Genomic DNA, 24,718 nt, shown 5'->3' with positions numbered 1-24,718 from the left:
AAAAAATTCGAGAAGGTGTGAAATTTTACGACGGGAAAAAAGATTTCAAATCGATCTATAAAAATTATTATCGGTTGTGGGGGTCAATTACAATAATTTTTGGTCATTACACATACCCTCGAAATCTTGCACATTTTCGAGAAAAAAATTCGAGTAGGGGTGAAACTTTAAACGTTAATAACTTTTTAACGAAGCCTCCAGCAACAAATTGGTATTCTTGATTTTCGTCTTATTTTGGCCTCTAGAATCCCCTATTAAAATTTTTCCCTGGGATAGTCGAACACCTGTAAGCCTTACTGATGAGTCGATAGATTTTATTTAGCGCGCGAACATTTCGAACACGTGCAGAGATCGCACGGCTCACTTACCCCAAATTACTTTACAAAACTCGTGCACCCCCTTCCCCTATAATCAAGATTCTTCCTCGAAATCATTTAGGTTCCATAGCTGCGGGGGAGAACCCAGTAGCCGGCGGAACTTTTTCCCTCCGTCGGTTCCCAACGACGTTAACAAAGTAAAGCGAATTTTCTCGAGCAAGAAACTTGGCTAACGATCTCCAGTTGACCTCCATTACCAACCGGCGACCTTTGCCCCAGCGAAAAAGCTGGGTCAGAGTCGAATGAAAGAGCTTGAATGGCTCGAGACCGGGGCCCTTGATTCAACGCGTTCCTCCTTGAATTAATGAAGGAACGAACGTGCTTGTTTTCACGCGTGATACGGGATTCCGAGCGCCAAATGTTTTGGCCGCTCAAGGCCATCGAGCACGTACCCCACTCCATCGCGTGAGACCACAGAGATGGGCGTTTTTCATTTGGATAACAATTAAATCATATTATACGTGTAATTGTTACGGTAGAATGCACCCTTGAGAAAGAACGTGACTTGAGGTGTGACTTATGACCTAGAAAATAGTCTCGAGCGGCCAAAATATTCGACGCTGATTTTAATCTTTAGAGTGGCGGCGATTTTTGTGGGCGTCCTCGAAATTTCCATTTGGCGATCTGTACTTGACTTTGGCTATCGTTTGGAGGACCCCTTTTTATCGCGATAAGATAACCCTATTAAGCTTATCGATACGCGATAGGTTGTGTCCTATCGAGGCCCTTTAAAAGCGTTTGGCGGTATGGATCGTCTGCATTTCGTTATTGCAAGTTTCTAGTAAAAGGTTTCGGTGCTGTGGAAAGTCGACGGAAATTAAGAAGCGAAGGGCTCTGGATTCCGATGGTTCGTTACGCAAAATCTTATCTTTGGAATTTTTAATCTCGATATCAGATCGAGGATTAGGGGAATTCCATTTGAATTAATCGCACTTCTGATAGCAGGGGGGGCCAATTCGGAATTCTATCATTGATTGGCTTGAGCAACTTGACATTATCATTTATCGATATCGTTGATAAGAATTGCAAAAAGTACTAGGAAATGTCAAAAGCTAAATATCTCTTCTGGGAGGATTACGCCATGGTGGTCACCGGTGACCGACGACGTGTCTCGATATTGAAAACAGGCGTGGCAGTAAATGCTGTAATAGTTAACGAGACAATATTGCAACTTCTGAGCTGTCTCGATTGGTACATTCAGCGTACATATTAGAATCGTGAACTTTGAACAATGGCGGACGCCCCTTCTTCGTTTCTATAATACCCAATATTCCAATGGTTGCCTCAGATATGCTAATACTCGATAAGCGAAAACAATTCAGCCGGAATCGTTGATATTGTAATACCTTTGACCCAGAAGAAACGTTATGCAACAATCGCGAATTAATATTGTCGGCGGTGGAGCCCGGGGGACACGTGGTCGTTGAAAAGAATCTCGGTTGGATCCATTGTGATTACGACTGCCATTGTCTGACGACGATTGATGTTGTACGCAGTATATTTGACAAGGAAAATGTAAAAACTCGTTACAATGAACACGTGTCGCATAATTGGCACAATGGATTCCATCAAACGTCTTGCGACAATAGATTCCGTTCATTAGAACGTAAAAGACTTCATAGATCACCTTTCTCGCGTTGCAAAAAAGAAATAATCACTCGTGCAAGAAGTAGAGTTTTATATTAAATAGAAATATATTATATTTTCATCGCAGTCGGAAATTTGGCCTGCAGAAAATGTTTCATTTCGTTTGACCCAGTTGATAGGTTATGTACGGCTTAGACAAAACTCGACGAGTTCGCCGAATATCGCAATGTTTGGCGATGATTTACTGGAGATGCTTTATCGATCATACACGGTTTCTATGGAGCGTGGCTATGTACCTACGGTCTTCTTTTTATATTTAAATTGACCTTCGATAATCACAGAACTCTGGCATCATTCTTTGCGAAACATTTATTAAAGTTTGCTCGAGATATTTTCGGGCGGAGATGTTAATTAAGTCTTCGTCGGATTTGATACCAGAACCTATGAATATTTAAGGTATATCTATTTTATAAGATGGCTGAAAATGACTGGTACGAAAAAACTGACTAATCGATGAAGAAAAATATATTCTTTATTTTCAATATTACTTAATTCTATTCATTGTACAATTTTTATTTTACCGCTATAATACAATATTATTTGAGATCACATCTTGCGTACACTGGAAGCTCGATAAATTAATTTACAAAGTAGAAAATAATCAAGGAACGATATGATACAGGAACGTTGATTCACACACACGTTTGCTACCCACGCATCACACACATAATTAAATAATTTAGTAACCTTTAAAGCGTTTAGGACTTAAGTACGTTAAGGATTTTAATACTTAAAAATTCTTAAGAATCAATACAGGATTCTCAAGACTTCAGAGGCTTCGAATCAGATTCGAAGTAATTCGATTTTTACGTTATTTTATAGCTACGAAGCGTTTCAAGCTTCATCGCGTAGAGGTCACTTTAACCTTCTTTTCCGTCGCGCTGACTTTGACGAAAGTGGCTCCATCGTAAGATTTGACCACCGTTTTCTTTCGGTTGTTCCCTAAACCGAGTCGTTTCGCCTCTCTCCTCTCGTTCAAAGCGTTCTCCGTCTCCTCGACGTTGCACGAATGCTCTTTGCGTGCATCGTCGTCCGTCTTCTTCGATGATCGTTCGATCTTTCGGTTTTTCGTCCTCGTGTCGCCGTCGAACGTTATTTTCCCGTCGTCCCCCTCGTACCTAACCTTGCTTCGCGACGATTTCGGGCCCAACAGCACTCGTCCCCCATCCCCCCGGTACTCCACGTCTCCCAAGTTCAGGTCGATCCTCAATCGACATGCGTCGCCGATCACGCGCACGCATCCGTAGTTTTTGCCCACGGTGACGGTGCATCCGTCGCCGACGATCTCGAGGATCTGCTCGTTGGACGATAATTTTAAGGACAAACCGTCGCCGCGGATCTTCCTCACGCTCGCCTCTGCGACACCCATGTTCCTCAAATCGATCGCGTGCTCGTGTAATCGTAGAATTGTTTCTGTAAATCGAAACTGACCGAGACGGGAAACTTATGCAACGCGAGCAGATCGATTTCACCGGTGTTGTTCCCGATTGTGCTTCCCCGGGACTTTGGTTATTCGAGAGTCTCTCGCCGTTTTGACGTCCGTTCTTTCGTGTCTCGCGAGTGTTCCTTTGCTTTCAGAAGTTTTAATACTCTTCTTTTTCCACGATGATCGAAGACTGATGCAATGACTGTCTAGTGTTTCCTAACGAACTTGGTGTGCAAGGAAATAAACTGATTGTATGAACGTTCCTTCGTTGATCGTTTCAGTAGAAGTACGTTTCGCGAGTGCTTCTATGACACAGCGCGAATTTCAGCGTCGCGTCGCCGTAATAATGGTTTCGCCTGGCGCGGCGTGCAACGGGGTCCTCCAGGCCGACCAATAGCGGTGTCTAGTATTCGGGACTTCCCCGTCGGGGCATTAGCGGCGCGCCACGAGCGCTTTGAAAGTTCTCGGTCACTCCTGGTCGATTATCGCGATCGGGAGTAATGGCTGTGACGTTTTAGTAAACAAGCAGGCTCGTTGGGATGAACCGCGGAGATAGGAAGCTCCATTCAACGAATAACGAGACAACAATCTCTCTCTACATATGTACGACATAGAGATATTTCTTTTATGGTTTGAAAATGTGTTAAAGAAAGCTATTATGTGTCGTGGTGTGAAACGCTTCCGGGAATTGGACGTGTTCGCGTTGGCATTTATCAGCCGCGGTGAATCGCTCGCGAGATACGACGCGATTGATTCTTTCGTGGCGGGGATAATTATTCAATGACAACGTGCGGAGTACGATACGAGGAGCACTCGAAACGCGTTGTACGCGATTCAGCCGCGCGCGAAAGGGGAACACCGGTCGGTGACGCGAAGAATGCTCCGTCAATTACGATTGAAATACACGTAATAGCGCGGAAGAGGCAGAGCGGGGAGCGGCGGGCGAGCAAAACACGCGACAGATTAAGACAGAACGATTAATGACGCGAGTGAACGAGCGCGGCCATTATTTCCGCGGATCTGATAAACGATGGCGCCTTTTTTTCCGTTTCGGAAATGGTCGCGAATTTTTAAAGGACACATCGAAAATAAAAAAACATTTTCTAGATTACTAGGTCATATTTTCTACTCATTGAAACGAAAAAGAAATTTTTCATGATTGATATTCATTTTTTCGTCAACATTTCCTTGCATTTTAATCGCAAGGTTTCACGACCGTTTGAAAAAAGTTTCGCAAGCGAGACACGCCTCGGATTCTCGCGGTCGCAGCTGATGATAAATTACACGGTACGATTGCGTAATACGGTAACGCACGATCATAATTTCGCGCCGGTATAGCAATCCCATTTCGCCTCTGGGTAGTCACCGTTCAAGCAGATATACAGGCTTGTTCAACGAATCGGGTCTACCTCAAGCTGAGAAAATTTTATACCATTTAATAACCACCCTTACGATTGCATCTCGTAATCTTGTTTGTCGAGAATTTCCTCGGATCTATTTGGACCAAGATTGGGCGTCCGGCGAGCCCCGAAACGATTGGTCCGCGCGTGTTTCGTTTTCGTGATTCCTGGAAGGAACGCCGGCCCGGATATTATTCATCGGTAATCGAATATGGCCGTGATTGCCGCGCGCTACGGTCAAAATCCGGATTTTAATTGCTTTCCAATCGATTCGTCTGCCCTTGGTACCGGACAGTTGTTTCAACCGTAAATCGGAATTTTTATCCTGACCGTGAACGTTCGTTCGTAAAAATAGATAGGATCGAAGATTATTATTAACGGGTTGTTAATTCTTACCGAATCTCTCGCTCGTGCGAACGAACTGTTGGGAACGTCCTTTTGTTGCGTCATTTCCTGCTCGATCGTCGATGAGGAATACACCGGGCGAACTGTGCCATCGATCGCGTTCAAACTTCGCCAGGAATTTTGTGTCTGTTGCGTCATAGGCTTGTTAGTATGCTCTGGTGCAGAAAAAAGCCGGAAAAAGGAAATCGTTTACGTTTTAAATCGCCAAAGATTCACAGTCGAGGGAGTGGCTCTGACAATCTGATTTTCTTCCGGTTCAAAGCATGAACATAGTGTTAATTTTAACAGGTACGAAACTGTGGGCGTCGCCTCTCGTACTCGCCACCAGAGGGGTCGTTTTCTCGCAAGCGATTGACTGACCCTCCGTTCCTATATATACGCAAACCCCAACAGATCGTCTAAAGCATTCATGTAGACGAGGTTTTTGAAAGTTTTCCCTCGAGCCCCCTAACCCAAGGAAAATCACAATATCCGCATCCTTATAAATATTCCAGAACCCTTAACAGACGTTTTTAAGTGCAGGTTATAGGACGCCAGGATATATAGGAAACATGAAAACGCGTTAAAAAAAAAAGGCGTCTAAGGCAGAGCCTGCTTTTGAAAGCCTTACTTGATGAGTCCCTTAGTTAGGCCCCTTCATTACCTTCCTACGGATTTGTCTTGATTCCTCCATCAGCAAAGCATTTCCGCAAAACGAATCGTTGAATATAAAAATAAAAAGGGTTATTCTCTGTTCAGAATGGCGACCACGAAATGAGCGTCTCCCCGCAGAACAAGCAAGCCAGCCTCGAGATGGATACGCCACTCGAGGACAATAGCCTTAAAGTGTCGTCGGTGCATAACGTGGCGAGACAGGATTCAGGAGTACCGGAGGACCTGGCGTCGCCCGTGGGCGACACCAGCAAGCTGTTGGACGAGGAGGATCCGGACGGCACGATGAACAGCAGCGACTGCAACATCACCGTGATCCACGTGACGGAGTCTGAGTCGCACAAAGCCGATCAGAGCAGCGACAGGAAGGATTACGCGGTCGAGGGAAAGGACAGCAAGGACGGCAGCGACAGCGGCGTGGAGGGTTGCGCCACCGAGGTTCCCAGGGTAAAGATCGATCGCGCGCCTTCTTCGTGGAAAACGCGACGGGTCGTTGCGCCGTTCAATTATTTATTCGCAGGGAATCGAGCCCCCTGGTAGTCATAGCTTCGTTTAATCGTGGTCTTAGGGCCACTTCAAGACCTTTACCTTCCTCTAGGGAGTGATAATATCAGTACGTTTTAGAAAATGCTAATACTTGTGATCACACAGAGTAGATCACAATTTCGTCAAGGCCCCCCTCACCCAAACGACCCTTTCCACACCTGACCCAAGCTACAGCATTGTTCCTCACGTTGCCCTGCTGGTTTTCAGGTCCGTAGTCGGAACAGTATAGATTACGCGAGCAGTTGCGGCGGCCTGGACGAAGCGTCCTGCGACTCCAGCCTGGTGAGCTGTTGCTCCGTGTACGAGGACCCGTGCGCCACGTTGCCCGACGACGTGAGACTGACCACCGGCGGCGAGGGCACCAGCGAGGGCGGCAGCGAGAGTTCCTCGATCGCGGGCAGCGTGTCGGTCCGCACGAGCAGAACGAACACCAAGAGGACGGTGGCCGCGTCCAACGTGGGGAAGAAGAAGACCGGCGCGACGGAGGCGCAGAAGACCAGTCGCGGGAAACCGGTGGCGCCCGTCAGCACCACCTATCTGTCGACCACACCGCGCTCGAAACCACGCACCGTCCCACCGCGGAGCATCCTGAGCAAGACGCAGCCGGTGACGAGGGACAGGGCCAGATCGCGGGAGAAATCGACGGTGAAAGAAGGCACCTGCGACAACACACCGACCAGTAGCCGTGTGTCGACGTCGTTCCGCTCCGGGACGGTCACCATGCCTCCGCGAACGAGGACGAGACCGATCCCGGACTCACTGCCATCAGCGTTGACCACGGAGATAAACAAAGACTTGGCGCAGCGGGGACGCGGTCCTGGCGGGAGCTGCAGGTCCAGGGGAGGATCCAGTACGCGGGGCGCGCGCACACCGAGCTCCACGCCGTCCGAGGAGGTGCGGAAACCTCTGTGCGCGCCCAGGGTACCGTACACTGGTCGCACGGAGGCTGGCAGAGCTGGTAAACTCGACAAATCGACCATCAGCGCGGACAACAAGGCTCTGGACACGTACGCCACGCTGCCCAGAAGGAACAGGACCAAGATCAGCATTCCCAAGATCGGCGAGAAGACGGACAAGGTCACCAGGAGCAGGTCCGGCAGCAGAGACGCCAGTCTGAGCAGGCAGATGGAGAGGAAGATAGCTGGAAAGGAGTCCGCCGTTCACAAAAGCCTGCCGCCTTATCCTAGACACAAAACCGCGGAGAAGACGCGTATTTATCACGAGACCAGCGTGCAAACTGGTTTGACCGGTCAGGATATTGAGAACGCGTTGTCCGGGGTGCCGAGCGCCATCGCGGGACCGGAAGTGGTCGAGAGACTGCACGAGGGCTGTCAGACGGAGGGCACGTGGGAGGACATGCATACCATGCACACAGATCTGAAGCGGCTGAACGAGGAGACGTCCTGTCAGAAGGAGGAGAACGAGAAACTGAAGGCTGAGATCACGGAGGTGAAACGTCTGCTGGAGGAAGAGCAGGCAGATCATGCGTTCGCGAGGCAGGAACTGGATAGGAACGCGCAACGGGTGCTGGCGATGCTGGGGACCCCGCAATCCGAGCAAGCAGGTGCTGTTGCATTTATTAAAGATTTATAAGCGAAGAGTAATAGACCACGTTCTCCTAGATTGTTTGTTAGACGGTGAATGTTAACCGTGGATTGTTTGCAGAGGGCAGCGACAGTTTCCTGGAGCTTGAGTGCCATTTGCAGTCTTCCGGCCAAGTGGTCGCTAATCAGCAGTTGGAAATAGCGGATCTTCAGTCTTTGTGCCGCATGTTGAGTAGGGTAAGAAGCGAATAATAAAGTGTTTTATATGATATCCAAAATCACTGACTCCTCGTTGTCCTTCGGGAAGGATTTAGAGAAGAGCCTGGCCGCCCAGAAGGCGTTGCTGCAACAGCAACAGGAATTAGAGGCGGAATCCGCTGAGATGCAAGACTTCCTTCAAGAAGAGAAAGCTACTCTGGTGGATGCTCTGAAAGAGGCGGAAACGGAGGTATTCCATTTGGTAAACAAACGTCGAGAGTTTAATTTCCCGGATGTCTAATTTCTGCTCGATTCGTAGCTTTCGAAGAAGGAGGAGATGCTGACGAAACGCGAAGTGGAATTGGAACGGCAGACGGAGGAGTGCAAGCATCTAGTGCGAATCAGTGAACAACGACGGTGCGTATTTGCAGTGGTTCTGATAGTGTCTGTTAAGGTGAATTGTAAATCATCTCTTTTCGTTTGTCGACAGACAAGAGAATTTATCTATGAGCATGAAATTGAATGCAGTCGAACGACGAAGCAGGGAACTGCTGCTCACGCAAGGCGCTGCTGTTTCCGGCGCTGCAGTCGCGCTTTCCGGTCTGGGGACCAGGCTGGAAGGACTCGTGGACCAATTGATAACCTCCTACAATATCTCGGTGAAAGATCTCGAGGTGGTGCCTTGTAATATTGCCATTGCGCCGGTTACGTTCGGTGATTGATAGTTAATTAGTATCATTTCCGTACGTAGGACGTGATATATCATAACGAGGCGTACAGCAGAAGCAACAGCAGCATCGAGTCGAGTCCCGTCAGTTCGAAACATAGTCTGAAAGAGTGTACTCCTAGTCCAAAGAGCGGGTCCTTCGTGTCGGCGGTAATTGGGGCCATCCGGAACGCGGCAACGCATCCTTTCGCAACGAGAAATACGGATAAGAAGCCTACGTTGGAGACGGCCAAACAGATGTACAAAGGTACCTGCAGGGAATTTTATATTCTTTCTCCAAGACTATATTGTATTTGCCAAGAGATCAATACGCGTTGTTCGTTTGTTTAATTAGAATTGAGCATGGAGTCGTCGTCCGATTTGCTCGATTTCGAGACCGAGCCGTGCTTGATGATGGAGAGCGTGCTGGAAGATGTTCCCCTGCCCGACACGTACTCCCACAACATGGTGTCGAGCAGCGATTCACTGCGCAGAGCTCTGAGCTTTCCCGAGACGGTGGACGAGAGCAATCTAAAAAAGACCCGCATCAACGACGAGTGCTCCAGTCTGACGAATCTCACGCAGGCGATTCTGCATCGTCGCAAGGTAGCCATGTCTCTTCGCAAGGGAATCAACGATTAAGATACAGTATTATCAATTTACGTTATTCGCAGGTGGAGAACGAGGAGGACGATGATTGCGATTCGATTAGCGAATCTGACACTGGCACCAACGATGGTCCGCTGGCTTCGGATTATTGTCCCGCCGTTGGTCTTGTTGATCAAGTAATCGACGTAGATAATCTTGTTACTAAATTGTTAAAAGTGCTGCGTATCATACAGCTAGATAACGATACGTGTATACAGGAACTGAAAGAGGAGAAGTAAGCTCGTGTTTCATTGCCATTTGGGGTTCCCAGTTAAAAAAAAACCAGGGATCGAAAACCGTGTCCGAACCGATAAATAATCGATGTCGCGACGATTTTCGATCCCTGGTCGCAAGACGCATGCAAACCGTAATTAAAACTGCGTGATAATTCACAGATCCGAATTAGAAACGAAATTGGTGGTAACCGTTACGGAATTAGAGGAGCTGCGTAAGATAGTGGACAACCTCCATCAGTCCGAAGAGATTTTAAACAATACCTCGGACAGAAGGCGCAGCGTGATGGAAAATTGCCGTCTGCTGATCAAAGAGGTAATGGTCGGCGATGTTAACGATACGTATCTATAAAACATCCTTCTGAAGACGTTCTTAAATAATATTTTTAACGAGCAATTGACTTTTTAAAAAAGATGTCAAATGGAATAATTCCTCTGTAGGCGGGTAAGGAGGAATTAAAATTTCACGAGCCCGCAGTTGCTAATAATAGTGGCCCTGGAGAAGCTACAGACTGCGAAGATCTCAACGCAAACGCAGCCGCTCAACTTCCTTCCTAAACGTGTTTCCTCGTCTTTATTTTTTTCTTTTTTTTTTTTTATCATTTTCGACGATGTACGTCCATAACCGAGTCTCTGATATCGTTTGCATATAACTGTTCGTTGATGCTCGAGCGAAATCCACGTCGAAATATTCTAACGATCTTGTCCGCTAGAGTTAGCACGCAAGAACTTGGTTCTTCGTCGAAACACAGCCAACGTGATTTGGTAATACCATAGTCGAAACGCTGCAGGCATTTTTGCGTGTGTCGGGAGTCATGTACAGCTTTCTTCGTTCCGTCATAATGGCAGGTATATTCGTGCGCATCGCTTTTAGTATTTTATCGTTGACTCGTGTCGTTGTATATAACAGACAAAGCCTCTATAATTTTTGAAGCTGAATAAGTAGCGTATGATCACGAGACAGGAACGTGGCCGCGCGTACGCGCGTAATTTGAATCATACTTTTCAATCATTATCGTTTCGCGTAACGTTAAATTAAGGGTTAGTTGTCCCGCGTTAGAATTAATTGCGGTTAATTGCTTAATGCGTAGATCGAATCAAGGAATAACTTTAATCGTGACTAACGAATGAATTTCTCGTGCCCCACCGAGTGCATTTCATCGTGCTGTAACCACGATGTACATTTTTGAGAGTATTAATTCCTCGTGTACTAGGGAAGCGATTATAGAATTTAATGTACCTTAACGGATTCATTGAAGTTCGCTTCTTCGTTCGAATATTGAAAAAAAAAAAAAAAAAAAAAACACGTGTAATCTTCTAATGTGAAATACAGGGTACATTAGTTTTACGGTACAACATTATCATCGCGAGGATTGGCATTGTATTGACGAATGGGGAATCCGTTGTCGATATTTGTGAATGTCCTTACATTTTTCATCGGTAATTATAATTGTTGAGGCATCTTTCGTTGGAAACGTTTATCAAATGGGATAGTTACCCCGCGAGCATTGAGAATGTAAAGGAAAAAGAAAACAACGTTACACAGAGCTGCTTTCTATTTTAATGGTGAGATATATTTGAGAAAACATATTCTTGTACACGGTTCCACGATTCACAATTATTCGTCATGTGAGTTGAGACGATGTATATAAGCGACCATTGTGAAACTTACTTTGTATTCTAATGCGTTCCAAGGATCGCTTTTTAAAAAGTTTCTTTCTCCTTTGAAGTACAAGTTACTTACTATAAAAACTGTATCTGTAAAGTCCGTGTGAAAGTGATCGTTTTTTCCCCCCCTCTTCGCCCTCCCATTTTTTGTTTTTTTTTTTTTTTTCTTTCAACGACATAAACGATTCCACCCAGATGACGTGTATTCTGAGGAACATAGTCCTAAGCATTTTTTATACAAAATATTGTGATGATATACCAAAAAGAACTCACGAATAATGTATTTTAATTTTTAATCAAATAAATTTCATTTCGATAAGAACATATCGTACATTATATCCTTATGTATAAAAATGTTTATGAAAGACATGTATATGAGTCAAAAAACAGAGGAATGAACGGGTGATATATTCACACTAAAGATAGAAAATATCCCATGCATATGAACCTTGCACCGTTTGCTAGATCTTGTGAAGTTTTAGTGGAATATTTTTATTCTCTAAAGTTTTAGTAACTCTCCATTTTTTTTAACTAGTTTCTCACATTCATATAATCCCTTATGTGCGACATTATCTAAAAATGACTACTTTAAACTAACCAGTCCGTTTTCGTGATAAACGTAATACAATGTAATGCGATGATATGAATGGGGGTGCTACGTAATTGTTAGGAAATTAATGATGAAAGTAAGAGTCGAGACTCTTTCATTCTTGGCGAAAACGACGCAGGAACGGTGATAGTAGATTTGCCAAACGCAATCCAGCCCTGGAATAAAGATATATTCATATTAGTTTCAAGGTTTCCATTAATTTACAATACATTTAAAAAATGCCATTTTCCCCACTGTGAATTGTCGTAGGTAGGTACGATCTTCACTTTTATGCTTTCACCATGCAATTCTTATGTCGCTTATTGGTGTAATCAAGCAGTGTGATGAAGGTACCAAAGATGGACAAAATTGTAAAATACAATTATACAGGATGTTCTGCCAACCCTGGGAAAAACTTTAATGGGATATTCTAGAGGCCAAAATAAGTCTAAAATCAAGAATACTAATTTGTTGATGCAGGCTTCGTTAAAAAGTTATTAACAATTAAATTCCAAAATTTCAAATCGTTCCGGAAAAATTATTTTCGGTTGAGGGAGTCAATTACAATCACTTTTGGTCAATAGACATACCCTCGAAATTCTACCCACTTTCTAGAAAAAAATTCGAGAAGGTGTGAAATTTTTCGGCGGAAAAAAAAATTTCAAATCGTTTTGGAAAAATTATTTTTGGTTGCGGGGGTCAATTGCAATCATTTTTGGTGAATAGATATACCCCCGAAATCCTATCCACTTTCTAGAAAAAAATTCGAGAAGGTGTGAAATTTTTCGGCGGAAAAAAAAATTTCAAATCGTTTTGGAAAAATTATTTTTGGTTGCGGGGGTCAATTGCAATCATTTTTGGTGAATAGATATACCCCCGTAATCCTATCCACTTTCTAGAAAAAAATTCGAGAAGGTGTGAAATTTTTCGGCGGAAAAAAAAAATTCAAATCGTTTTGGAAAAATTATTTTTGGTTGCGGGGGTCAATTGCAATCATTTTTGGTGAATAGATATACCCCCGTAATCCTATCCACTTTCTAGAAAAAAATTCGAGAAGGTGTGAAATTTTTCGGCGGAAAAAAAAAATTCAAATCCTTTTGGAAAAATTATTTTCGATTGCGGGGGTCAATTACAATAATTTTTGGTCATTACACGTACCCCCGAAATCTTGCGCATTTTCGAGAAAAAAATTCAGTACTGGCGGAACTTTAAACGTTAATAACTTTTTAACGAAGCCTCCATCAACAAATTAATATTCTTGATTTTCGTCTTATTTTGGCTTTTAGAATCCCCCATTAAAATTTTTCCCGGGGATGGTCGAACATCCTGTATATTGAATTAAATTCTGACCATCTCTAATGGGCAAACGACATTATTTTTTGTTATCGTAAATCGTCTAGGATGTAGATTGTAATAATTTGTGAAATTATCGATAAAAACTAAACAAAATTACCTGTTTGCTGATTTAGGCGCTGGCAACGGTTTAAATTCTACTTCCGGTTTATCCGAGGGCGGCTTCGACAGATCAAGAACAGGTAAGTCAGGTTTATTACCACCAGCAGCACCGGCTAGGAGGAGCGCCTCGACGGGAGCAAAGACGAGCACCAAACCGTCCACGTGGACACGGTAATTGTCGGTTCCGTTTTGTCGTTGATCGTAATAATCGCCCTCCGAGGAACTGAGGGTAGATGGCGTCGAGGTTGGCGACTCCGCGATCGATGACTCGTTCGCGACCGGTAAACACTTCGCTTTGCTAAAGAAGAACGCGGCGAGGAGCAGCACCGTTTTGAAGACTCGCATGTTGATCGATAGCATCGATACGCGTCGCGATTATCGGTGCCGAAATATCGTTGATGTTCCTTGACGTTCCTCGGAGACTCTCTCGAACGTTTTCGTTTCGTCGTGTCACGGAACAGAGAATCCGAACCGTGATTCGAGCGTTTGGTCTCGGGTTTACCGGTCAGCTGGCACGGCCGAACGATCGATCGAGAATACGAAAGAAGGACTGCGATTCCCTTTGTCGAGAGAAAAAACGATGCCCGTGGCGTGATGGTAGCGTGAGAAACGAACGTCTTGACGATGCGGAGGATGAGCGAGGTGTGACGACGTCTCCTGCCGACCGGCGATCCCGGTCCCCACCTGGCATGGAAACAGATCGTCAGGCAAGTTCAAGAACCTGAGGGCCACTGTGCACGTTCTCTTGCATACATAGCCAGGGTGGAGCATAATCTTGGATCGAATCGATTTTTCTACCGACTTTGATATCTTACTCGCACGAAATATCGCAATAACGTTCTTCGTTTTAAACGCATTACCGAAAGTAACCTTGTCGATAATAAGCCCGAGGTTTCTTAACCTATTAAATTCGTTAGAAAAATCGACTTTTAGATTCGAAGATTTTTAGTGAGAAAAAGTTTTTAAACGATAAGTACTCTCTGTTCCGTGTTTGCCCCGATCTTTGGCTTCGTTTTGGCGCCAATTAAGTGGCGTAATTCTATTCGAGTCGAAGCTCGACATCGAGAAGGAACAACACAACGACGGTAGCCGGTTTGCCGCCGTTTGTGTGTACGCAACATTTGCGTGCGCGACGAGATAGGGACGTGCGTGTTTCATAGTGTGGAAGCGGTTACCCACACGTGCACGGAACCGATTTGTAAAGGGCAACGGCCTCGTGTGGCCCCACCGAGTTCATTTCCCCGTTCCTCTGTCTCACAGTCGCCGCCTATTACCGTAACCTTGCCCTTGCTCTCACATTTCCGCCATGCTTGAACTTCGCGTACCATAGTCTTCCTGGTTCACCGCGAACAGCGCCCCCTGTCGAGCTTATTGAAAATCAGAATTCAACGAACGCGAACAGGTTATGTAAACGAATGCTTCCACATTCTTCTATTTGTACACGCGGTTCTAATAGACAGAAACAAGTTATCATTGTTCGAGAATTGGGCCCAATTTTAAATCTCCAAATATACTCGTGGTAAAGTAATTAAATTTCGTGAAATGAATGCAATAGAATAAACTTAACAGACATCGTTTGTTCAAACTTGTAATTTATTTCTTTGTCTTCTTATATATAATACAAATGTGCGAGTAAAATATGGTATAAATAAAGTATAAAAAGAAAATGGGATGAGCCTTAAAATATACATGAATTCAGTTGAGATGTTAGAATGTAGGCGTTTATAACGTTGTATAGGTCTATTACATCTAAGAGCACCATTGTTTAGCTTGCAACCACGGTGTTATGCATATCACAATTGTTATACATATATCCTTTAATCGCTAACGATAAGTAGAATAACAAATATCCGTTAAAACATTCAATATTGATCGATACAAGAATCGTACAGTAAACTAAAAGAATTTCAATAAAAATTTTTGTCGTTCTGGCAGATGCCCGTCTTGTCCCGGAATCTTCCTGGTCCGCAGTTTTCGATTCCACCGCCAAGCAACACCAGTTCCTGGGACTTGTTGGTCAGTTCGTTTCGTTCCTCGGACACCGAGGACACGTCCTTCTCCTCCTTTCGGGACAGTTGCTTCTTCAAAGATATCCCCGGCCTGGTGGCTTTGGAGATCTCTTCCCTCGCCGTTAAATCATCGGATTGGGCGAGATTGTCCATCATCGAATACTTGATGTGACCCGGCCTCTTGCTCTCCTCTTTCGGACCATCGACCAGTCCATGGCTCTCTTCGTTTCTCCACAGACTTCTCGTCTTTTTACCTTTTTTCTTGTTCTCGATAAACACTTCCAGGCCCCCTTCCAAGCTCGTCGGAGACGTACCCGGTTCGATCTTCTCCCCACCGTTTGCCTCGGGACTCCCCGACTTCTCGGGGTGTTCGCTCCTCGTTGATGGTCCCCCTTCTTTCTCTATGCGCACGATCTCGACGTGGTACGGCTCTCTGCCCTCGTCTTTGTCCTCCGTCTCGTAGACCGTTGGTTCGGACGGTTTCTCCGATGGTGTTCGTTTCGAGGCGTCGCGCGACGAGGTTTGGCTGTTTAGCTGCAGCACCTGCAGCGCCTCTTGCGCCAACTTGGACAACTGGCCACTTTTATCGGAATCCAGAAAGACGAACAGGAAGTTCTCGAACTTCGCGTCCACGTTGTAGTTGCCGGTTTGTTGTTGATCGTATTTGGCTGGCGCTGCGTCGCCGCGCGGGATGAATAATCCAAACAGAATGCCTGCATCGTAGAAACCATATGTTATTCAAACTTTAACTACCATCGATATTTTCGGTATTAACCCCTTGCTCGTAGAACGATCAGTCTTACTAAAGTTCGTGCTGAAGTGACAGCAGTGAAACTTATCGAAAGTAACTATTATAAGACGGAGACATCGATGTTAGGGAAAAAGCAACGTAGAAAGTGTATCGAAAGTATGGGTGGATCAAGATTTCACAATGCCAAGAATCTCTTTAACTGTCAAACGATGATATTTCAAGACTCGTGTCTTCGTCTTCGAAACGCTGGCATTTTGATCGTTTAATTATTACATTTTGTCCCAAAACTCTGAGTCCCAACAACAGCCAATGTGCGTGTGTTTTTTTTAGGTTCAGTCGACGGGGGAGCACCGAAATCACATCGAACATGAGGATACTTTGTTATCTGATTAAAAAATGTACTTAACGTGGTATGTACCAACAACGAAGGTTTTTAGCCAATGTTACGAATAATCGTTTGGTAAAGTCCCAAGAATAAACTGTTCGTTTCTGTATCCAGACTAGAATATCCCGATACATGTCGCCCGTGTTACCGAAGACGAAACTCACAACGACGAAGAGAGAGGTCATCGAACCCCGATAAAAGGACCACACGTCGATATCGATCACGTTCGTTGGATCGATGGAAGATTTGCTCTACCTGGCAGCAGAAGAAGGCGCGCGTCGTAGGGTACCATGTTGCTGAAGCTCCCTGGATCCGCTCGGATCGGCCGAGCTGTACGAAGTCTGATCCTCGACTGTGTGTAAATCCGTACGCCTCCTTGGCAGCTTCGGGATACGCCGCCACTCGTATATAGATCGAGGGAGCACATCAACGGCTGGAGAGGGTAACAAACGTTTCTCGTCCGACCGGGCGATCGACTTGGACGATCAAGAGGAGCTAGCCACCCGACAACAACGGGTTGCGTAATTGCCCGATATATTTTTACTCGTTTCCTCGAACATGGAACGCTGAAGAGGAGAGAGAATCACAACGAGCGGAGCTTCCCAGGATCGCCACTTGTATCTAGAAAGCACAATCGTCTAGATCCGTGGGACCTTTCAGGTTCGCTCGTTCACTCGGATCGAGATCGATCCGCGCATAGAGGGACCATACGCGGGAAACGCGTGCTTTTTAATGAATCCTACGACCATAAATGCCCGAGCAAATATCTCTTGTCTCTATCATTTTATCTGAAGCGTTAGGGTAACCGTTTCTCTTCTTCGCTCTAATCGATAAAACACTGAGTAGTGGTATACACTCAAGATCTTGAACTTAACGAGCGTAAAAGTGGTACGTGTTTCCTTATCTTTAGAGATCTGTTTACTTTCTATAGCACTCGAGCCGATCTCGCGGTATATGAAATGTAATCGATGATCGAAATCGTGTAAAATCTTCTTTTTTATTCGAAATGTTATAAAATTCCTTCAGCGTCGATAGAGAACTCTTGTTACGACGATTTTGATTGCTTCGATATCATTGTATAGGTGGTCGTTTTAACGAGCATTTTCAAAGTTAATTAGAATTATATTAATTAGAAATTCTTCCACGTACCATTTTAATTGCTCTGGCAAAAATAGATGTACTTCAGCATTCGTTGTTCTGGCGCTGATTACACAGCTGCTGACTACTTCTGAACATTCGTTTCTGCGTGAAACTTTAACTTAAAAGACTAACGAAAAAAAAAAATAATCCAGGTGTTTAAAGAGACACGACAGATCGGGTAAACAATGCAACTTATAAACTTTATTGTTACTCTTGTAAGTTCGCCGTTCCTTATATATTATGTACAATAATAATTACTTCGTATGAGATCGAACGCGAGAGTACGGTACAATAGAAATGCAGGATGAAGCAACGAAACGGCGCGCGCATACGTAACTCGACCTAAGTTAACGAAGGACGGATATTCGTCTTATACTAGTGCATACGATTCCGTGTAGTCGTTCGCGAATAACATTCATGGCACGTTTCAGTACGAGTGCATCCAATGAACTTCTTCCTGCGCCAGATTCTTCGCGTTGCGCGCCAGGTCGTCCAACAGTTTCGGCGCTAGTCTCATCGCCAGACTGCAAAAGAAAGAACCAGAATACTTTTCATAAACTGCATGCAATGACATAGTTTGAGCTTCCACAACTCTTGCAATTAACAATGATTATAAAGTTAGGTCAGATTCTAATTTGGTGCCTTCTCTTGGGTGTAAGGTTAGGTTGAGATATTCTAAAACTAATACTCACGGTATGAACGACAGTCGACGATGACTCGATCGACGACAACGACCCTTTCCATCCGGCGAGTATCCAGACTTGCAACGTCTTTTGGTTAGTTTCTTCGTCGGGTTGTCGGTGGACGATCCTCCGGGGTTCTGTTCCGCAGGATCTTCATCGTCCTCGAACGTGTTTCTGGTTTTGTCGTTGACCCTGGCCTTGACCGTGACGTTCTCGTTGATCGAGTCTTCCGGCTTCTCGGTCAACGACACCGCGGCGGTGTCGTTTGATTTCTCAGCGTCCGCCGACGGGGGGACTATGGCGTCGTCGACGGTAGAATTTCCAATTAAAAATTCGTTGTTCTCGTCGGCGATAGTTGAATTTTGAACGGATTCGGACGTCCCCGAAGGATCAGCCTCCTCGGTTACCGAGGAGGACACCTGAGTGGTGGACTCGGACGCCGTGGAACTGGTGGTGGGCTTGACGGTCGGTTTCACCGTGAAATCGGCGTAATCATAGAAGTAATCATACTCCTGCAGAATCGCGATACGTGTCAATATAAAAAAGCGTTGTTAAATATAAATAAAATTTATTAAAAATAATAAAGCGTGTCTAGTACGGCGAAACCTTGAATATCTGTAATAAAAAATATCTGTTTAATTATATGTTTGGGTGGTCGTAGGCGTTAACGATTGTTTTGAAGTTTTGCCCCACCCGCGAGCCGTTCTAATGACAGAGATATAAGTTAACGAGAATAATAGTTCTTCGTTATCGCTTTATCAGGTCTTATCAATCTACTTAACAATAGCGTGCAAACCGCGAACGATCAGTCAGTTGCGTTACCGTGTAATCGTCGAGCAATTCCGTGTCCATCAGCGCCAGGACTTGCACGTCCTTCAGGTGAATCTGGACGTTCAGGTCGCCCGTCTGTCGTTGATCGTAACTCGCCGGTAATGACAGGCAAATAGCCGTGTAATAAACCACGATTAGGAGAACGTAACGCGTTACCATGGTGGCCGGGTACCAAGCACCTTGCGAGGGAGACGAGAGGTTGGAAAAATACGCGAGGATCGTCGACAGGACTCGGACTGATGAGCGGGTCCGGGTGAGAGGCATCGTAACCCGATGGGTCTTCCTTGATATAGTGGTCAGTACGCCCGGGAAACCGGTATTCTTTCTCGACAAACGGTCACAGGAGCCTCGAGCATGCTGCCCGGACATTGGCCCCGCGTATACCGATATACAGAACGCGTGCACACGTTTCCCCATCACGCCGGTCGATTCTGATTTAAATGTTAAAACGCCCAGAACCTGGCGTGTTCACCTACGCGAGAATAATTCGGATGAACCGTGAGAAGGTAACGATTTAGCACGCATCGAACGTTGGGAGCCACTTTGCCCGTGGAGCTCTATCTTTAGACACTAGCTTTGCATAAGATTTTACTCTTCGAAGCTTAGACACTGAGCTTTGAAAGCTTGGATACGAGACTCGAATCAATATATAATAAATGTTCAACCGCTAAGGTTGAGTCTTTAGAGTTGTTCGAACTTACCAAACTTTGGAAAAAGAAGTATCTTTTATTATTAGTACGATGCTTTTTTACAAAGTTACAGCAGTTTAAAGATTGACCATTTTTTAACCTCTTAAGTTCGTTCTTGAGTGTATAAAACTCGAGTCGAAGTTTTAATGAAACCAAAGAATTCTAGAATTTCTAAATTTTATTTACAGAGTACATATTGACATTGTAGCGGTAGATTTTAAAGCAAGGTGATAATGAGTCCCCTCCCCCTAAAATATGCAACGATACCGTACGATTTTCACTGCGACTGTACCTAGCGTGACAAGTGTGTGTAAAAATACACGAAGACACACTTCTGCGTGTCAATTTGAAAACATTTCATTGTAGAGAAGCAAATGCTTTTGTTTATACATTCCACGACGAGAAACACCATCGATACTTTCGTTACCGAACGAAAAATTGATTCTTAAGTTTCTATCAGCACTTGTTATTGCCTGTAACGTTTTACATTATTTTGTTCGTATTTAAAAGAATTCTGACACGAAGATTTGTTAAGATCGTTTCTTAAATAGTAATATCTCAGTGGTAATACGGTTCGCGTGATAACTGCATGCAACCATGAGATGCGCCGTGAAAACATTCTCTGGTTGTCATTACGAAACCGCTTAGAATAATCGTGTTTCACGAACGCGGTTATTTTTCTACGAATCGTTGACATACGAACGATCACACCAATGCAACGATCGTGATTATGCAAGATCAACATCCTCGATGTTGTGATTTACGATCCTCTTTTTTTTTTTTTACTATGCACATTTCGTCTGTAAATATCAGAGATATGGTTATTCAACTGTTGAGGCAGCGATCTTAAACAGAGTTGGCGATGACATTAATGACGATTCGGTGAAATGTCATGTGCCGTGTGTGCGCGCGATCGAGGAAATTCATCGTGTCGTTTTCCTAATTCAGTGCTCGTTACCGTGTCCGCGAGGAACACGCGCATAATTTTCGCCTTCCACAGGAAGAAACTGGCGTCAACCTTTGAAACATTATTACCACGTACGAACGCCACATCGCGTCGTTTATCATGTTTCGTTCTGACGTGAACAATGTTTCCATTTTTTAAAAAGACTGGTAAATATTTATCGCTCGTTCATTCCGTGGTCCATTAATATTTCGCGAAAGAGAGGAATCCTTGTTGATCGCAACGTATCTAACCTAAAGACGAAAATATTTATCCATCTGACACTTGAAGGCTTCGAGCTCCCATGCTCGTTGACACGCTCGTTGATAATCATCAAAAATCGAATAATTTTCACGGTTTATAATATTCGATAATACGTATCACGTAACCGGATATAGAGAATAATTTTTTGGTGATTTCAGGGCAAAGAGACAGGCCCGGATCTTTGCAAACATCTCCTTCAAAGCCGACAAGTTCTGGGACATCGTTCGGAGATGTATTCAATGGCGGTTCGTCCGTCCAAACATCAACAGGTACAGTGTGCAGCCTTGAGAAAGAAGAGGAAAATGAGACATTCGACGGTGAAACGACAGAAACGTGTTCGTTCAGCTCTCAGCTCTCTAAAACGCTTCCACAAATACTCGCGGACAAAGGTGCTCTCGGTTACTTTATTCAGTTTATGGAGACACGGAACAGTATAGCGCTTATTAAATTTTGGCTCGAGGTGGAATGTTTGTGCAGTTCGATCGATATACAAGAAGTTAATGGAAAGAATGTTGAATCTTCGAATTGCACAGAAAATTCTAATAGACTGTCCGATTCGATGGACAATGAACATTTTCATCCCGAGGTGATGCAGGATGCTAAGAACGATCGTGAAACTAAAGATACGTTGTCCAACGAATATGTAAATAGTAACAATACAAAATCAAATTGCAACGACATGCCAAAGACTAGTCAAACGATAAGCAGAATACGACAATCAAATCACAATTGCAAGAGACGCGACGTGACAACCACTAAGCAGGATGCTTTAAGAATCTACAAGAAATATATAGCTAAAGATGCTTTGGGTACAAATCAAATCCCTGAAGGTTTAAAGGCAGAAATGGAGGAAGCTTTCGCTTGTGAAAACATTCAGTCTATGTTGCAGTGCCTGTCATCCGTTCAAACGATAGTATACGTACTATTAGAAAATGAGTAAGTATAAAAGAGCTGCTTAGAAATACTTGGCTTCCTCTGAAGAGTATAGGAATTCTAATATAGATCTTTTTCAGATACATTAACGACTTTTTAAGAAGTGAATTTAACTGCAAACATCAAATTGATGTTCTTACCAGTGGCAATGTACAGTTAACAGATATATTGTACAACGAAACTGCGTTCTTTTATTTCATGGAGGTAATAATTCTGTTTGCACACTTACCAGTATCTTAATTCGCGCGATTAAGTCTATGGTCTTCTAGTTTTTGGAACTCGAAAATAAGCGAGAATTACTGGACTTCTGGATGTCTGCCATCAATTACAAACAAAACTTGTTGGAAAAGAAGGATGCTACGGATCCCGAGGAAGCGCAAACCGATGCTCTGATTATTTATGACAAGTATTTTCTTCTTCACCAATTTTTCATTTGTATCTTCTTTATTCCTTTCAAAAACAATTACTAGTGTCCGTTATTCGCACAGGTATTTTAGTTTGCAAGCAACAATGCCGCTTGGCTTTAGCAATAAAATTCGTTTCCAAGTGGAACAAAATATTTGTCATGAAGATGGAGAGGGACCACGATCGGACTGTTTCGATAAGCCATGTAAAATTGTATACAATTTCTTGAATAAGGTAAAACGACACTCGCATGCTACGGAAGATATTAGTATATCTTTGCAATTGATATCAAAGACCAACAGTGATAAAACTTAACATCACCGTGTTCAGATTACATTATTATTTTTTCCAGCATTATCTACCTACCTTCTTATCGTCACAGTTATATTACAAATACTTATCTGAGTTGATCAATACTATACAAAGCAGTCCATGTTCAGGTTTACATCCAAGGATAAAAAGAGCAGGTTTGTATATTAGTTTTTGTACGTTTTTCATTATTAGTCACGATTATTATATGAATAAAATGATCTGACACGAGTTCTCTGAATAATTTAGGTTCCGACTGTAGCAGCGAGGTGAGTTCCGTTAGTATTAATATGCAAAGTACCCTGCAGGCAGGGAGCGAAGGACATAGATCGGTCAATAATAAAACTAATATCAGCGGTGGTATGGACATTGATACTAGACAACTTTACGATCCGGATTCCTTATGGAGACGTAATAAATATAGGTAATTGTTTAATTAAAAGTGTTTTCTACTGTAAATTATTTCAATGCACATTTCTTTTCAGTTTGAGCGTTGGTTATATCGACAATTTAGGCAGATTCGTTACTGAGATAGAACCAGATCCTCAGAGAAAATCTGGTAAGTCGTTCAAGACACGCTTCTAGAATATTACAATGGAATCGAAATAATTGTATGTAAAATAATTTTAGAGTCTCGATTAACGCGTGTCGTGAAAAGGCTTATAAATATGGAGCAAGATAAGGTGAGTTTTGTGTCACGCTTGTTTGAAGTGTTTACGTATCGATGCCTTTTGTAGAGACAATATATTTTGCACGAGTATAGACAAATTCACAATTTTATTGAATATTTTTAGTCGACATAGTTTCAAATCATAACGTATCGGTATACTTAGGCTAAAGAAGAACTGGCGTGGAAGATCGCCGAGATGATCATCCGCGAAATCACCACTTTGACTTTAGGAGCTTCGAATTTTTCATCCTGATGGCAGACTCCGCGTACGATGACATCGATTTTCTTTCTATGTATAATATACTTCGCACTTTAAATGCTTAAAGGTAAATATTTTTTTTTTTTTTAATATAATTTTTTTTACGGACCGATATCACATATTTTGCCAAAGTGCCAAATCAAATAAGAACGAAACGAAATATTTTATTACATTTAAGAACGAAATTTGATAATCGGGATAAGCTCACGCCTATACCTACACGTAAATTATCGTACTTTTATTACGAATATTTTTCGCGTCTCTTTTTACAACGTGCGACCGAACCACGCATTTAAAGTTGAGTCTATTATAAGATTACAATTGTGATCAACGTAGAATTAATAAGCAAGAATGTATAAATTTCCTACAATCGAAACGGACGTTTCCTAAATATTGATTTTTCATTGCAAGATCGTTACTCCGGTATTATTCAGTTTTTCTTCGTTGGCTGCCTGATAATAAATATAAAGTGTTTTTTTTTTTTTTTGCTCATTAAAGGCATAATGACGAACTGTATAAACAAAAACAGTAATTTTAAGTTTTTGTTAAATTCGTGAGATTATTAATAGATTTGTCTCTGTTGTAAGATACGATTGTAGTTTGTTTTTTTTTTTTTTCTGTTTACGGTGATGATATTAAGATATGTAGAACATATTGCTTCGTATTCAGTATGCTGTGTTACTTTTCTGATAGCTCAACTGCCAAGTACTTGTATAGTTCAATAAGTTTTACGCTTTGCCTTCTGTAACAATTTTTGAGGAAAACGTTTCTTAACAGACAAAAAATAAGACTTGGAAATATATATATATATTTTACGTGTGACGAGTAAAAGGGTTTACGACATATCGCAATGGAACGTGATTAGAATGCAGTACACATGCGTTTCGAACGTTAACAAAACGAAGTGCACTTTAGCTGTATTAGAAACGATCGAGCTTCCGACGAAACCGTATA

At 43.4% G+C, this 24,718-nt stretch overlaps 6 protein-coding genes across 8 annotated transcripts in view; 2 read left to right on the top strand and 4 right to left on the bottom strand.

Moving 5' to 3' along the window:
- The window catches only part of LOC122399245, a 29,318-nt gene extending 17,606 nt beyond the window's left edge, over nt 1–11,712 (top strand). The window contains exons 2-12 of the mRNA XM_043399793.1: nt 5,994–6,353; nt 6,660–8,016; nt 8,118–8,233; nt 8,304–8,444; nt 8,514–8,611; nt 8,685–8,868; nt 8,946–9,168; nt 9,256–9,506; nt 9,575–9,783; nt 9,944–10,097; nt 10,223–11,712. Of these exons, the coding sequence (XP_043255728.1) occupies nt 6,009–6,353; nt 6,660–8,016; nt 8,118–8,233; nt 8,304–8,444; nt 8,514–8,611; nt 8,685–8,868; nt 8,946–9,168; nt 9,256–9,506; nt 9,575–9,783; nt 9,944–10,097; nt 10,223–10,339 (3,195 nt within the window). The 5' untranslated portion in view covers nt 5,994–6,008 and the 3' untranslated portion in view covers nt 10,340–11,712. The remainder of the gene's footprint in view (nt 1–5,993; nt 6,354–6,659; nt 8,017–8,117; nt 8,234–8,303; nt 8,445–8,513; nt 8,612–8,684; nt 8,869–8,945; nt 9,169–9,255; nt 9,507–9,574; nt 9,784–9,943; nt 10,098–10,222) is intronic.
- LOC122399246 lies at nt 2,713–3,846 on the bottom strand. Its single transcript, XM_043399794.1, has one exon. It carries the CDS (start codon nt 3,391–3,393, stop codon nt 2,866–2,868), a length of 528 nt encoding a protein of 175 aa, XP_043255729.1. The 5' UTR covers nt 3,394–3,846; the 3' UTR covers nt 2,713–2,865.
- A 386-nt stretch (nt 11,713–12,098) lies between the features above and the next one.
- On the bottom strand, nt 12,099–14,176 carry LOC122398970. Its single transcript, XM_043399239.1, has 2 exons — nt 13,492–14,176; nt 12,099–12,214 (listed from the first exon to the last, which is right to left on the bottom strand). The coding sequence occupies exons 1-2, from the start codon at nt 13,851–13,853 to the stop codon at nt 12,154–12,156; spliced, it is 423 nt and encodes a 140-aa protein (XP_043255174.1). The 5' UTR covers nt 13,854–14,176; the 3' UTR covers nt 12,099–12,153.
- Nucleotides 14,177–15,105: 929 nt separating this feature from the next.
- Nucleotides 15,106–17,504, bottom strand: LOC122398842. Its single transcript, XM_043399075.1, has 2 exons — nt 16,894–17,504; nt 15,106–16,215 (listed from the first exon to the last, which is right to left on the bottom strand). Exons 1-2 carry the CDS (start codon nt 17,063–17,065, stop codon nt 15,401–15,403), a joined length of 987 nt encoding a protein of 328 aa, XP_043255010.1. The 5' UTR covers nt 17,066–17,504; the 3' UTR covers nt 15,106–15,400.
- Nucleotides 17,505–18,006: 502 nt separating this feature from the next.
- LOC122398841 lies at nt 18,007–19,743 on the bottom strand. The gene is made up of 3 exons (XM_043399074.1): nt 19,284–19,743; nt 18,471–18,973; nt 18,007–18,302 (listed from the first exon to the last, which is right to left on the bottom strand). The coding sequence occupies exons 1-3, from the start codon at nt 19,707–19,709 to the stop codon at nt 18,206–18,208; spliced, it is 1,026 nt and encodes a 341-aa protein (XP_043255009.1). The 5' UTR covers nt 19,710–19,743; the 3' UTR covers nt 18,007–18,205.
- Nucleotides 19,465–23,798, top strand: LOC122398838 (A-kinase anchor protein 10, mitochondrial). Of its 3 annotated transcripts, none has more exons than XM_043399072.1 (10): nt 19,465–19,587; nt 21,347–22,124; nt 22,202–22,325; nt 22,391–22,527; nt 22,610–22,760; nt 22,879–22,993; nt 23,085–23,259; nt 23,321–23,394; nt 23,466–23,518; nt 23,669–23,798. In XM_043399072.1, the coding sequence occupies exons 2-10, from the start codon at nt 21,604–21,606 to the stop codon at nt 23,756–23,758; spliced, it is 1,440 nt and encodes a 479-aa protein (XP_043255007.1). In that variant the 5' UTR covers nt 19,465–19,587; nt 21,347–21,603; the 3' UTR covers nt 23,759–23,798. The 3 variants fall into 3 exon arrangements, with proteins under 3 accessions (XP_043255007.1, XP_043255006.1, XP_043255005.1); XM_043399071.1 differs by lacking the exon at nt 19,465–19,587 and adding an exon at nt 20,848–21,094 and having other exon boundaries at nt 22,909–22,993; XM_043399070.1 differs by lacking the exon at nt 19,465–19,587 and adding an exon at nt 20,848–21,094.
- The last annotated feature ends 920 nt before the right edge of the window (nt 23,799–24,718 follow it).

The sequence above is a fragment of the Colletes gigas genome, unplaced genomic scaffold (assembly GCF_013123115.1).
Source record: "Colletes gigas isolate AHSC1104 unplaced genomic scaffold, ASM1312311v1 Colletes_gigas_Sc00012, whole genome shotgun sequence".
NCBI classification, from domain to species: domain Eukaryota; kingdom Metazoa; phylum Arthropoda; class Insecta; order Hymenoptera; family Colletidae; genus Colletes; species Colletes gigas.
Note: the sequence above shows the minus strand (reverse complement) of the source record. Positions and strands in the feature narration are given on the sequence as shown.

What these genes read in the sequence shown, in the direction of transcription:
- LOC122399246 (XM_043399794.1), bottom strand. Translation starts at nt 3,393, where the DNA reads ATGGGTGTCGCAGAGGCGAGCGTGAGGAAGATCCGCGGCGACGGTTTG.
- LOC122398970 (XM_043399239.1), bottom strand. Translation starts at nt 13,853, where the DNA reads ATGCTATCGATCAACATGCGAGTCTTCAAAACGGTGCTGCTCCTCGCC. An exon ending in GCGCCTAAATCAGCAAACAG is followed by an intron (nt 12,215 to 13,491) that starts GTAATTTTGTTT and finishes TCTTTATTCCAG; the next exon opens with GGCTGGATTGCGTTTGGCAA.
- LOC122398842 (XM_043399075.1), bottom strand. Translation starts at nt 17,065, where the DNA reads ATGTGCTCCCTCGATCTATATACGAGTGGCGGCGTATCCCGAAGCTGC. An exon ending in GCGCCTTCTTCTGCTGCCAG is followed by an intron (nt 16,216 to 16,893) that starts GTAGAGCAAATC and finishes TCTACGATGCAG; the next exon opens with GCATTCTGTTTGGATTATTC.
- LOC122398841 (XM_043399074.1), bottom strand. Translation starts at nt 19,709, where the DNA reads ATGGGGAAACGTGTGCACGCGTTCTGTATATCGGTATACGCGGGGCCA. An exon ending in AATTGCTCGACGATTACACG is followed by an intron (nt 18,974 to 19,283) that starts GTAACGCAACTG and finishes GCGATTCTGCAG; the next exon opens with GAGTATGATTACTTCTATGA. An exon ending in CGTCGACTGTCGTTCATACC is followed by an intron (nt 18,303 to 18,470) that starts GTGAGTATTAGT and finishes TTTCTTTTGCAG; the next exon opens with TCTGGCGATGAGACTAGCGC.
- LOC122398838 (XM_043399070.1), top strand. Translation starts at nt 21,070, where the DNA reads ATGTTTCCATTTTTTAAAAAGACTG. An exon ending in TATACAATTTCTTGAATAAG is followed by an intron (nt 22,761 to 22,878) that starts GTAAAACGACAC and finishes TATTTTTTCCAG; the next exon opens with CATTATCTACCTACCTTCTT. An exon ending in TCCAAGGATAAAAAGAGCAG is followed by an intron (nt 22,994 to 23,084) that starts GTTTGTATATTA and finishes TGAATAATTTAG; the next exon opens with GTTCCGACTGTAGCAGCGAG.